Source organism: Clytia hemisphaerica, unplaced genomic scaffold (genome assembly GCF_902728285.1).
Source record: "Clytia hemisphaerica strain Z4C2 unplaced genomic scaffold, Clytia hemisphaerica genome assembly, whole genome shotgun sequence".
Taxonomy (NCBI): domain Eukaryota; kingdom Metazoa; phylum Cnidaria; class Hydrozoa; order Leptothecata; family Clytiidae; genus Clytia; species Clytia hemisphaerica.
The window spans coordinates 175,443-189,137 of record NW_027104558.1 but is presented as its reverse complement, the minus strand read 5'-3'; the positions used below and the strand labels follow the sequence as shown (position 1 = coordinate 189,137).

At 33.4% G+C, this 13,695-nt stretch overlaps 1 protein-coding gene across 1 annotated transcript; it reads left to right on the top strand.

The window, feature by feature from the left end:
- Nucleotides 1–3,044: 3,044 nt before the first annotated feature.
- LOC136822995 (serine palmitoyltransferase 1-like) lies at nucleotides 3,045–13,517 on the top strand. The gene is made up of 14 exons (XM_067079303.1): nucleotides 3,045–3,176; nucleotides 3,739–3,849; nucleotides 4,296–4,393; nucleotides 6,213–6,306; nucleotides 6,741–6,813; nucleotides 7,551–7,683; nucleotides 7,879–8,008; nucleotides 8,488–8,577; nucleotides 9,322–9,429; nucleotides 9,713–9,905; nucleotides 10,322–10,376; nucleotides 11,032–11,152; nucleotides 12,458–12,531; nucleotides 12,781–13,517. The coding sequence occupies exons 1-14, from the start codon at nucleotides 3,087–3,089 to the stop codon at nucleotides 12,869–12,871; spliced, it is 1,461 nt and encodes a 486-aa protein (XP_066935404.1). The 5' UTR covers nucleotides 3,045–3,086; the 3' UTR covers nucleotides 12,872–13,517.
- The last annotated feature ends 178 nt before the right edge of the window (nucleotides 13,518–13,695 follow it).

The window sequence follows — 13,695 nt, the reverse complement described above, 5'->3', positions numbered from 1 at the left end:
GAATACTTTCTTTTAATCGCGGGATTGATGGTAACTTTTCATCTTCGCTGTTTTTAAAATGAAGCACAACCGAGAAAAAAATGAAACTTCAGAAAGTTGCGTATTTCCAGTGAGTAAACGATTCTGACAATTAACAAAATTGATGATGATGATTTTTTTTCGGTCAGGCAAATGTCTCGTATTGGGGGTTCTAGTCTTGACCCCTAAGCCTACGCGAGATTATAGCATTTGGGTAAACGAGACAAAACTCCAAAAAAGCTGGTGTTTTGAAGCGCTTCCGTGCAATCGAAATATCGCTGTTTGTGACGCACTGATTGACATCCCCTGGACAGTACGGGATTTTGAGTACGGGCCGATTTTACTTTCGTTTTGAGTGGTTTTATTTTCAATTTCAAGCTAACATCTTAGCAACAGGGTGCTCGCCCATAGTTACAGGGGTTTGTGAAAAAAAATAAACATAGAAAATTTTTCAAATCCCCCATTTCGATTGATCCAATCAGTTACATCAATATGCCTTCTTACCTGTCTTTAAAAATATAAATAAAAGTAATCACGAAAAAGGACGCGAAAACAAAGACATAAGTGTGAGAACAGAGTAATCAAACTCGTTAGAAAAAGTACCATTAGAAGTCATAAAAAATCAACCTGAATAAATGCAATCAAGATTCCAGAGAACTTCATAATTCCCCAAACAACATTACATTACTATGTCAAACTCCCATCACATAAATTTTACAATTACGTCAGAGTAGACTACGCTCGCCACCGAAGAGGTTTATTTGGAAAGGGTAATTATATTTTATTGTTCGCTTCCTTTTTTAAAGATTCGCCGAGTTGGAAAAGTATGAATTTCTTTGTACGTATATTTTACCTACCCCAAATATTTAGGAGGCTGAGTTTTAAACGAATCGTCAAGTTGAAATGAACAATAAATGTATCAAGGTCTCTTTTATTTACCCCCTGGTGACTTAACAAAAGAGACTTAACTCGATGTTACAATCCAATTATTGAAAGTTTGTCTCGGCCTTTTTATAATGAGCGAGACATACGTTCTCTGATTACGCAATTTTCATATTAACATTTTCGAGGCATTTTGATGTAACTGCCAATAAAAAATAAAACAGTTCTATCTTAAAGTTTTATCTTAACTAGCACTTTAAAACTGTTAAAATTGAATGAATTTATAGAATCCTATCAATGACCAAAATAAGTGAATTCCTTAAAAGTCCTCTCAAAACTAACTGTTAAATTTAAACTTAGTAAACTCTAACTATCTATCCTTTTAATGGGTTTAAAAAAGAATAAAGGAGACTTATATCGTTAAATTCGATCTTTTACTTCTTTCTTGTAAAATATAATAATAAACTTAAAATTTTCTTTCAAAAACTCAATTTGAATCCAAGAAAACTAATCTTCGAATGTGTTTAGGGAGACCATTTCGAGAGAAAATATTTCCTTTATCCTTAATTAGCGACAGTCTTTTGAAAACTAATTACTCCATACATTACTTTTCCTCAGCTAATAAAAACATTTTCAGTTAGGAACATTTGGCGAGTTCCTGTAGGCAGCCGCAATCAAAAACATCAAAACGTCACTCATTAAAAAATGGCGTTCGTGTCTTTTTGCACTTTTTTTAGCCTAGATGATGTAGCAAACATAGTAAGTATAAGCACACTGTGCTTTTAATTGGCTGACATTTTCTTTTGCGTCGGAAAAACTTTTTCAAACTTTCAGCGATGATTGACTGTTACAATGAAAATTATCCAGTGCATTTTTTATCTTCTCACCTTCTTCATCTTTAATGAAGCACTCAAAGTTTACTGAAAGTAAGTACATAAAATATTCTTATAATTAATGATATTCATTTAAACACGCTTCGTTATGCGCTGCGGTGGAGTGCATGACGTAACTCGCGTGGCAACTAACTCGCCTTCTGTTGGAAGATCATATTGGGCGTTTTGGCGTTACCACCCTCGACGCATCGAGCGCCTTTGTCTTTCCGCAACTCTTTCCACCATTTTAGATGGCCTCAACAATAGATCCAAAAGGGCGCCATAATCTTGGAAGATAATTTGTTTTGGTCTCTGGCTTTGGAAAGTAAATGTTTTTGGTTGTTTTGGATGGAAAATGGTAAGAAACTTAAGTTTACAAGTGTCATTTGGTTTTTGCTGGCTTATAGAATGGCAGGATCCTGGATGGTTTCCCTAACTGATGATGAATTATCTTGTCTCTAGGTAACTGCTGTGGAGTAATTAGTTATTCAAAAGACTTTCGCGTTTGCCAAAACAACTAATTAAGAATGTTCCATATACATGGTGCGTTTTGCTGGAATGCTCATTTTATTTAGATTTGAATTTAATTTTCTCAAACTTTTGACAATTATAGAACCTTTTTATCAAAACTTACCAGCGCATTTTTTATCTTTCTCCTTCTTCATCTTCAATTTTAAGCACTCAAAGTTTACTGAAGTTAAGCACATAAGATATTCTTATGATTATTGATATTTACTAAAACACCGTTTGTTGCGCGATGTGGTGGAGTGCATGAGGTAACTCGCATGTCAACTAGCTCGCCTTCTGTTGGAAGATCATTTCTGCCGTTTTGGTGTTACTACCCTCGAAGCAGCAAGCGCCTTTGTCTTTCCGTAAACCATTTTAGATGGTTTTAACAATAGATCCAAAAGGGTGCCATTATTTTTGAAGATAATTTGTTTTGGTCTCCGGCTTTGGGAAGTAGCAATGTTTTTTGTTGTTTTTGTTGTTTTTGTTGGAAAACTGTTTATAAGTTGTTTCATTTAGTTTTTGCTGTCTTATAGAATGGCAGGATCCTGGATAGTTTTCCTAACTGAAGCTGGGAAACAATTAGCATCCCCTTTTCCTTTTAGCCTTTTAGAATAATTTTAGTGTTTATTATTGTTATTTATAAATAAAGTGTTTTATAAAGTCTTGTATTTTATATATAGTGAAAATGGGCTTACTTAATTATGTATAAAAAAAGTGGTAGAGGTAGTTTTTGGTCTTTTGTTTGAAATGTTTTTTAGATATATCATATGATTTTCTAGGAATAATAATAATTTAGTTACAATTATGGCAGAAACAGTGACTACATCAACCTGGATTCAATCAATATCAATGATTATCATTGAGGGTGCAGATTATGTTGAATCAACATTACATGTAAGATTTAAGTTTTTTTTCTATTTAGTTTTCTTTTCAATGTTGATTTAATTTTCTGCCATTTTCTTTCAGGCTTTAATAAATCTTGACGCTATTTCGTTTGGAATGATGAGTTGTCCTTTCTTGGAATGCATCCTTTCCTCCAGAATGAAATACACAGGCAGTGCTGCAAATAACGGCCGGTGACCGGTAATTACCGGTCATTTTGTAGTTTCTACCGGCCATTCTGAAGCTCAGTTTCTCGTTTTGTCCGGTTAAAATTTGAAGATTAGAGGCTCAGATAAATACTTAATAGCCCTTCTAATTAAGAGGAACAATTTTTCAATTGAAATAGGTGTTTAGCCAATCTAATAATCCAATAAGTCAATCTGTAATAACAGACTACAAAGGTGGTTCCGCCAGACCCCCTGCTCGTTACACTCAAAAAATTACCGGCCAACTGAAGTTTCCCTATTTGCAGCACTGACAGGGCTAAAGAATTCAATTCTAGTTTGAAATGGATTTCAATTTCATTATAAAAATGAATAGGGCGCATTATTTATATATTTCTTTTTTTTTATAGGTACCTTTCTTTCACTTCATCTTAGAGGTCTTATTGGTACTATGGATTGTTCGGCTTTTGACTGGGAAAAGCTATAATCCAAAAGAGACTAAATTGGAACTAACAAAAGAGGTAAAAGTAGTTTTCAAATGAGTAGCTTAAGGTTTGTTAATCTGATCTGAGCAGTAAGTAACTGGAAGCTGTGGCACTCAACATGACAATCCCAAGTCTATCAATCAGGAATAGAATAGAAAAGTGGATCAAGATGAGATCTATGATGATTAATTTGCCATATGGGTCATTAATTCTGATCATACCATTTCATGTAGGTTTAATATTCAGGCTTTGTTCGCCATTGCCAATGTGTTTAAGCTAATGTAATAATTTTGTAGTAAATATAAACAAAGCCAATCTATACAAAGATGTTTGCTGATCTTGTAAATGCAATGCAAGATATTTCTTTTTTCTATCAGAAATCTAGACCATTCGTTTTAATTCTTTTTCAATTAAGATTTGATTTGGATCTTGATTTGAATATCGTTTTATACCTAGCTTTAAAAGGAAAAACACTTTTTCAGGAAGAAGAGAAATTGATAGCAGACTGGGAACCAGAACCTTTGGTCCCTGCAGATTCCAAAATTCCTGAATACGTCACCAAACCAAGACTAGTCAAAGGGTATTTCATTTTGTCATTTTTATTTTATCATTTTTGGACCTACCCCGGTGGGGTGGAGGTCCTATAAATTAACCCGTGTTCGTTAGTTAGTTAGTTAGTTAGTTAGTTAGTTACCAACTTTTCTCGAGATTGGCTCATTCAATTTTTCTGATTTTTTGCACAAAGGTGCATTACTATAAACCCTCGAATGTGACGGAGCCCGATTTTCGAAAAAAAAATTTTTCCGGCCGGTAGAACCGGAAATGTCCCGAAAAAAGCGGTTTTTTGAGATTTTCTCGAGATTTTATCATTAGTTTTTTGCGATTTTTTGCACATAGATGCACATTAGTACTGCCGAAAAGGTGTTGAAAACCGTTTGCCGAAAAAAATTTTTTTCCGGTCTGTAGAACCGGAAATGTGCCGGAAATCGTCGTTTTTTTCACATTTCCGTCACATTTTTTCAACTTATTTAATTTTTTCTTTACAGAAAAATGTTCTTTATGATGATGCCCAAAACTTAGCATTGTTTGATTTCCAAAAAAATCATCCTTTGAATCCGGAACTCCTTAAAAATCGCCGGAACAGGCGAAAACCGGCGTTAAACGGTTTTCCTTCATTTTTTCAACTTATACTCGACAGATTTTCATGATTTTTTGCACAATGATGTAAAATGGCAATGCCCAAAATGTGACAGAGCCCAATTTTCGAAAAAAAATTTTTTCCGGCCGGTAGAACCGGAAATGTCCCGAAAAAAGCGGTTTTTTGAGATTTTCTCGAGATTTTATCATTAGTTTTTTTGCGATTTTTTGCACATAGATGCACATTAGTACTGCCGAAAAGGTGTCGAAAACCGTTTGCCGAAAAAAATTTTTTTCCGGTCTGTAGAACCGGAAATGTGCCGGAAATCGTCGTTTTTTTCACATTTCCGTCACATTTTTTCAACTTATTTAATTGTTTCTTTACAGAAAAATGTTCTTTATGATGATGCCCAAAATTTAGCATCGTTTGATTTCCAAAAAAATCATCCTTTGAATCCGGAACTCCTTAAAAATCGCCGGAACAGCCGAAAACCGGCATAAAACGGTTTTCCTTCATTTTTTCAACTTATACTCGACAGATTTTCATGATTTTTTGCACAATGATGTAAAATGGCAATGCCCAAAATGTGACAGAGCCCAATTTTCGAAAAAAAAAATTTTCCGGCCGCTAGAACCGGAAATGTCCCGAAAAAAGCGGTTTTTTGAGATTTTCTCAGTTTTAATTTTCTCTGAATGATTGATTAAAGTGTCGATATTATTTTTCTTTCACCGTTAAACATCGATGCGTTTCTTAATTGGTTTCTCCGTTCCAATAGATATATAAATCGAAATTTAAAATTATACATTACTTCCATTAAATTCTACCGGGTGTCTCTGAAAAAACTTCCCCCTGTTTGATTTAAAATTGCGAAAAAGTGAAAAAATATATTAGCTTGATTTTTTCGAAATCGTTTGGGAGAGGGTTTAACTTAAATTTTGGTATATCAAACTTTAAAATTGCTTCATTAGACCAAAAGTTATGACAAAAAGAGTAAAAAATCTTTTTTCAAAAAGAGCGAAAAAAGACGAAAAAACAGGGTATCAAATTGACTTTTGCAGTTTATTTCTTTTAGATTCACATGATGCTATTATCTGTTGCTTTTGATAAGAAAATGAAAAGAAATAACTAGAAAAAATTTCTATCCAAACCAAGGCACCTTATAGAGGGATTGAATTTGAAACTATGTCATTTTTTATTTTGACCTCTTCTCGCAAAAGGTATATTGATTTATTCAAATATTCAATACGTTCTTGACTTTTAGAAAGCCAAGCTATAGGATCAACATTAATGGTAATGACTGTCTGAACTTGTGCACCATGAATTTCCTTGGCTTTGTTGGAAATGAAGAAGTGGAGGTAAGGCTAACTCTTCAAATTCTCTTCAAATTCGAACATTATCAGGCTAGTTCAAGAAAAAGTTTATACCCCCTATGTTGAGGAGGCCTTTTTGGGGAAAGACGACCCCCTGGATTTTTTTCTCAAATTTTATAAGGACCCACCCTGAAACTTTTGCACTCTAAAAGCAAGACCCCCTGCAATTTTTTATTTTCTGGACCACCCTGGACCTCTCGCGTACTAAACTTAGGGGGGACAGACTATGTCTGGAATAGCTAATTTATAACATAACTCATCTCAAAGCAATCATATATCATTGTATGAATCTTCCCTATCAAAAATAGCATTATTAAATTCGAATTTGAATATTGAAAAAAAACTGTTTAGTCTTTTCAGAAAAAAGAAATTTGAATAATAGTACTTTTTTAACAAAATGATCTTATTTTATATTTAAGAAAGCTGCAATCACAACTTTAAGAAATTATGGCGTTGGTTCTTGTGGTCCAAGAGGATTTTATGGAACTGTTGGTAAATAAAGTTTCATGATTTATCTGCTATTATTAACCAGTTACTTTTTCAAAGCGGGCTACACGGCTTTTTGTGCAATGCAATTGGTTCTTTTTGCATGACGACGTGTCTACACTGCACAAAGTTGCCCGTCGTTAGGAAAATTCATTGTGACATTTATTATGAAAGTATGATTAAAACAGATTATTAAAAGAATAGTATTTTAAGACTTAGAATTATTGTATAAAGAATACTTTTCATGGAATCCTTTGTTCTGAGAGACTTCGTCATGAATAGGCACTTATTCAGACCGCCAATATTCTGCCCTGCCTATTCTAACTGTTAGAATAGACAAAAGTCAGCAGGAAGGTTGTAGTGAAACTTTTGCTTATTAAAAGATTGAAAGAAGCTATTATAAATTGACGTCAAAAGTGGGAACATAAGCATAAGGGACATAACAGTACTTGCGAAATTTGTAAACAAACTGTATGCTGCGGATACAAAATCAAAACAAATGTCACATGTCAAAATAAAAAATCAAACCAAATATGGCTAATTTTGATTGTTCAATTGTTTTACAAGTTTGTTTTGGACACGTGATTTTAATTGTTCGTGGTTCGCGCAATGTTTACATTTTACTACTTTAATGTCCCTTTAATACAATAGAAAAGAACAGATTTCTCCTCTTCCACATCAAGCAAGCAAAAAGAATTCTACTTTGTCAGCATGAGAGATTAAAATAAAAAATCATCTTTTAGATGTCCACCTTGACCTTGAGAAGAAGATTGCAGAATATTTGGGGACCGAGGAAGCCATCTTGTATTCATATGGGTTCTCCACCATCTCAAGCGCCATTCCAGCATATTCCAAGAGAACTGATGTTATATTCTGGTATAGAGATAGATTGTTTTAAATTTGTTACTTTTGTTGGTTATTTTTCATCATATTCAAGGTTCTCCCAAAATTTCAAGAACATGAGCTGATTTGTTGTATAAATTCCATCCTCTGTTTTGGACAAAAAATATATCCATGACAACTGTATATTTGATGTGTTATTCTAAAACCCTTGATTTTTCCTTGCTTTAGTGATAAAGGCGTGAACTTTGCCATTCAAAAAGGTATTAGTGCATCACGAAGCAAAGTATATTGGTTTGAGCACAATGATATGGAAGATCTTGAAGGAAAACTGAAGGAACAACAAGAAAAAGATAAAAAAGTAATTATTATCCCTCTAGCTGTATGTTTGTTTGTACATGAAAGTCGTCTAGGACGAGGTTGGTATAGCTCTAGTCTTTTTTAAAGAGAAATCACCACCTCAATCAGAAAGTTATTGATGAATGCCTTTTTCTGAAAGTATTACACCACATAGAGCAGTGCTATCCAAAAAGCACTGTACCAGAAAACTTGAAAATTAAAAAAAAGCGCCACAGTGCTATTTGAGGAAATTATATCATATGGTGATTAAAAATTAAAGATTCCCTGCCAAATTTGTCAAATATTTTTTTTAGAAGTACAGAATTAGAATAGATAATTGAAACTCCTGAGAAAGAAATTCCAAAATGTACGTCAAGGTGGCATCTGGAAAGTCTGAGATATAACATTTGATTACACCCCTTTGTTGTTTAGATTAGAGACTTTTTCACTTATAGATTGGTCATTCTTTATAATATTACTTCTTGATTTTTACTTAATTAGAATCCTAAGAAGGCGGTTGTGACGCGAAGATTTTTGGTGATTGAAGGGTTATACATCAACACTGGAGATATTGCACCACTACCCAAAATTGTAAGAATTTTTATCAAATTAAATCAAATTCGGCGGCCTCTTTATTCAAATTTTCTGCATAAACAAGATAATATCTATTATTTTTGCGCTAAAAGAGATTCTTTGCGAGGGCAATTTTACATTAATTTTATTTTATTTTCATTATTCATGATGTTGTATTGAAATGGGGTTTCACATTAAAAGAAAGCTTTTCATTCTTTATTATATTATATTATCTTTACTATATTGTCAAGCAATTATATTGAGTGCCGGCAATATACTGTATGGAAAGATGTTCGCAATATATAGCCAGCTCGATTTGTAATATTCCAAAAATATAGGGTAACTGTTTACAGAAAGAAAATTCCTTTTGATAATAGAGTACCAGTTGTTTACATCGTACATTACGGTCCGCAAGCCATATTGTCGAATATTGTTCGTCAATATATTGTGTAGTCCAAGTAGACCTTAAAATGGCAATAAAATTGAAATTTTTCTGTAAATCTGTCACAAATAATTGGATTAAAGAATTTTTTTTCACGGTTTATGGATATTTGAAGTTATGTGTAACTATTTAATATTTTTCCAGGGCTGTATGTCTGAGAAACATTGCAGAATGCAAATATTATGCCACTTTAAAGGCAGCCTTTATGTTTTAAATCGATTGTGTCAATCAAAGAAAAGATTACATCATGAAAATAAGAATTCAAATGCCTTTATCATTTTTGTGTAGGTCTATAAGTGTTGAAACAATCTTTTTTTCAGATTGAGTTGAAAAACAAATATAAAGTTCGTGTTTTTATCGACGAGAGCTATTCTTTTGGCGTTCTTGGAAAGAGAGGCTGTGGTGTTACTGATCATTATGACATACCTGTAAGTTTTTACTGACTTTTACCAAGGTCTTATTCAGGTTCAAGGCACATATAAAAATTACGATTCAGAATCACTCGATTTTTAGAAAGCCAAGCTATATTTGAAAAGTTTCATTACAAAAATTTGGCTCAGAAGGACAAGGTTAGTGTCAGTTGGATGAAGGCAAGCAAACACTCGTCTTATAACAGCCTGATTATTAAAGCTGGATTATCTATCAATCACCAAGAGCTGTTTATTTATTCGCTTAACTCTAAAGACTCAAAGCATTCTCTGTTCAATATAGCTTGACCAGATTGATTTGATGGCTGTATCCCTTGAATTTTCACTTGGAAGTGTGGGTGGTTTCTGTGCTGGACCATCCTTTGTTATTGATCACCAACGCTTATCTGGCCAAGGATACTGCTTCTCAGCGTCACTTCCTCCACTTCTTGCCGTGGCATCGCAAACTGGTATTGAACTGATGGAAAAAGATAGCTGTATGTTGTATTTTTTTTTAACAGTAAACTGTCTCTAATTCGAACTTCTGTAATTCGAACTCTAACATTTGCCTCTCAACTGGAAAATGTTATATAATTCTATCTGGCATTCAAATCCTTCTCTAACCTGAAAAAGATTCTCTCTCCCTTGAAAATTGAATTAGAGTATTTCCATCCTTCATCTTTTCAATCTTAGAAATGTTTTTTTTTTTGCTTAAAAGAAACTTTATTAACTAGACATATACTTTGATCATACTAATAATGCAATCATTAAGCTAAATCAGCGGTGTGAAATTGATTATTTGATGGACGATGGCAAGGTGGTTAAGGTGTCCGCGTCTCAAATCAGGGATTCCTGTTTCGAATGTAAATTGATGATGATATTTTATACTGCAATACTTCTTTTTCCTTTACAGCCATGTTCAAGAAACTGGAAAACAACTGCAAATATTTCAGAAAACAGATTGAAGGGTTTGAATTTTTGACAATTTATCTTTAATTGTTTTACTTGTATCATTGGAATTACTTTTAAATAGCATCTTCAAATTTTTTGATTGTTCTTCTTTATATTTGGAGTACAACATTGTGTCAGATTCTTCACTTCTTTCCAATTCACCTACCTGTAATTAAAAACCTCTAAGTTATGGGATGAGCTGGAGTTTTTACAAGATACTTCACTAATTGGTCATTTGAAGTGATAGAGATGACCCGTTCTCTAGAAAAAGTAACAAAATTGTTTTATTACTGGTTAACGACCAACCAAATCAAATAAGAGCTTGTAAAAACTCCAGCTTGTCCTTAAGTTCTACAGTCAGCTCTCTCTAATTTTGATCCTCTATAATGAAAATTGTCTTAGAATTCTAACTAAAACATAAAAAATAGTGCAAATTGCCCTCTATAATTCAAATTTAATTTGAAGATCGAATTAGAGAGAGAGAGACAACTATATCGGCTTCTTTCGATCGAAATTCTTTTTCAGTACCAGATAGTATTTGTTTAACAATGATTAATTGATTATTAAATGATTATATGGTACCAGGGAAAAATTACAATTATTTAAAATGCACAGTGAACTTTAAATTCATGACTTTTTCATATGAATTTTTCTAATGTTGTCGTTTTTCAGAATCAAAGGATTTGATATACAAGGTGATGAAGTGTCTCCAATCGTTCACCTTTATTTGAAAGACACCGAAGAATTATCCAGAGAGGACATCGAAACCAAATTAAGCCAATATGTTGATAAAGTAAGAACACTGCTTTTTACAGAGCTATTTATTAGTGTTTTAAACGAAACACTGCAAGCTAACGAAAACCAAAGGTCAAAGTTGGTTTTCAATCTGAAGATTTATGGAGCTTCATTTTGTTATTTTGCAACTCAATTACCTAGACATAGAGCAAGTGCTTGATATACATGAGTTGATTGCAAGTAGAGACTCTAAAAGGGTTACAAAAATCAGGAATTTTAAAATAGTCTCACTCAGGAACTCAATTCTGTACAAAAATCTTTTGAGAGGTCTCGCTATAAAAAGATGGATTTAGCCCGAAACTTTACCTCACTTTATAGCGTCAAGGCTTAAATATTTGGGACGCACAAACCCGTCATCAATCAGCCTTATTATTATTGTCTCCTTCTGTATACCTTTAAACATGCCCCATGACAATGGACTGTGTTCTTCGAGCTTACCATAGCCGAATGACGCCAAATGTATGAAGCCAATGTATTGACCCCTTTTGAAACTCGAGATCAATATTCGGTTGATAGGTGTATAAGTTTCAAGAATACACGTATTTTTTTTTTTAAGAAACTAGTTTTACCAAGCAGCCTCAATATTTCTTAAGAAATCGGCCTTTTGAGCCTTAAATGTTTCTAAACTTTTTGACGTAATCAGCCTTATGGAAGGCTGGATTGGAAGGTTCTTAAAAAAAACTGAATTAGTAAATGTTGTTTTCTCATTCTCAGCCTCAGCATGTTTCTTAGATGTTTCTTAGTTTTTAGGCATTCTTAGCCTCATGTTTCTTAAAAGTGTGTTTCTTAAAAAAAAAAACGTGTAGTTAAAAGTTGAAGTTATTAACTGGTGTGTTCATTTACTTTGGAGGTTATAAATAAATGCATTTAATTTATAAATAAATAAATAACAATGCTATACAAATTCGCAGGCCACCGTAGAGTTATTTCCTAGGGCTCCCCCTGACTTTTGTATTTTGTGTCCTTTATTAAATCATTAATTTCTTGGGCTTTTATACACCACGCTTTTTAATTTTGCTCCGTTCACTTTTCATTAGATCTTCTGTAAGTAAGTAAGTTTTGCGACCGCAGTCGAGGGCGACCCGAAGGCTCCCTTTTCGTATAGCTGTCTACCCGAAGGTAGGGCGCCACTCCTTTCCACGGATTTCCCCACTTACCCTTGATCCGTCTCTTTAGTTGTTGAGCAGCAAGCAGGGAGGCATCAAGTACCATTTTGGGAATCTTTGGTATGACCCGGCTGGAGATTTTCTGTTATCAGGTGAATTACGTCGTTGTTATTTTTCTTTTTCTCTTTTCATTTCAGTGTCACGAAAAAGGCGTAGGACTAACAAGTTCTCGTTATTTGAATGATTTAGAATTATATTTACCCCCTGCCAGGTAAGCATAAAAACATTACCTATAAATACCTGGGTGCTCACAAAAATCGTAATCCTTTACTTACAGCAGGCTAATTGCTTACAGATTTCCCGCGAAAGTGTGAGTCAAAAATTTTCTTCGAAATTCTAAGCTTTTGATTTTTCATGAAGGGATAAAAATTGGATGCATGGGGACGAGGTTGGGGCAAACAAAGGTATTTCTCTACAGAGAGATCTTCACTGATTTCTTTTCAAAATTCTATTTTTTCAGCATAAGAATATCATTGAATTCCAAACTAGTCGAAGATGACATGGACAATTCAACTAATATCATGAAAGAAATTGCTAATGAAATGTTTTAAAGAAGTCAAGGAGAATTGCATAATTGTATAATTTATAAACAAATGATTTTATGATTGATAAGGTTAATCCTTGAAAGCACGCAGTGTAATAAGCCCTAGTTTAGACGGCCGACTTTCTGCCCTGTCTATTCTATTTGGCAAAAAGTGACCAGAAAGTTGGCAGTTTAAATATTTGTTTAAAAAAGATTGAAGAAGTCATTGTATCGACATCAAACGGGGTCAATGCATCGACTTTAGACAGCCAACTTTCTGTCCACTTTAATTCACAATAGAATAGACAGGGTGAAAAATGGGCCGTTTAAACCAGAGCTAATTCACTTAAATTAACCTTGAAGTTCAAATGATACGTTTCAAAAGATTTTCTTTTCATCAACAATGGAAACTAAAGACAATTGTGATCGTCACACATCAATTTACCGTCAAGTTCCTTCGTCGCCGTCAATTGTACCTGACTAACTCGTTGATCAGGCATTATGGAAAATTGCAATAATTACAGAATTATTAATAATCTCGTTATAATTAGGTAGTTTTTTGGCGTTCCAGAGTATATATTATTTTTGTTATTCAATTTCATATCCAAAATTATTTACAAAATTGACCTTTCTTATGGATGCCTTTTTCGATGTCATATACCTTAAGAGTAAAAGACTAATGTGGGTATTGCAAAAATTCTCAAGAAATGCGTTAGGTGCGTATGGGGAAATTATATTCCTTTGATTTTTTTCGACTTTAATAACGAATTATTTCGAATTAGAAAAGAAATTAACTATTTATCTACATTTTACGATTGTTATGTTCATTATAAAACAATTTATTTTTTACTT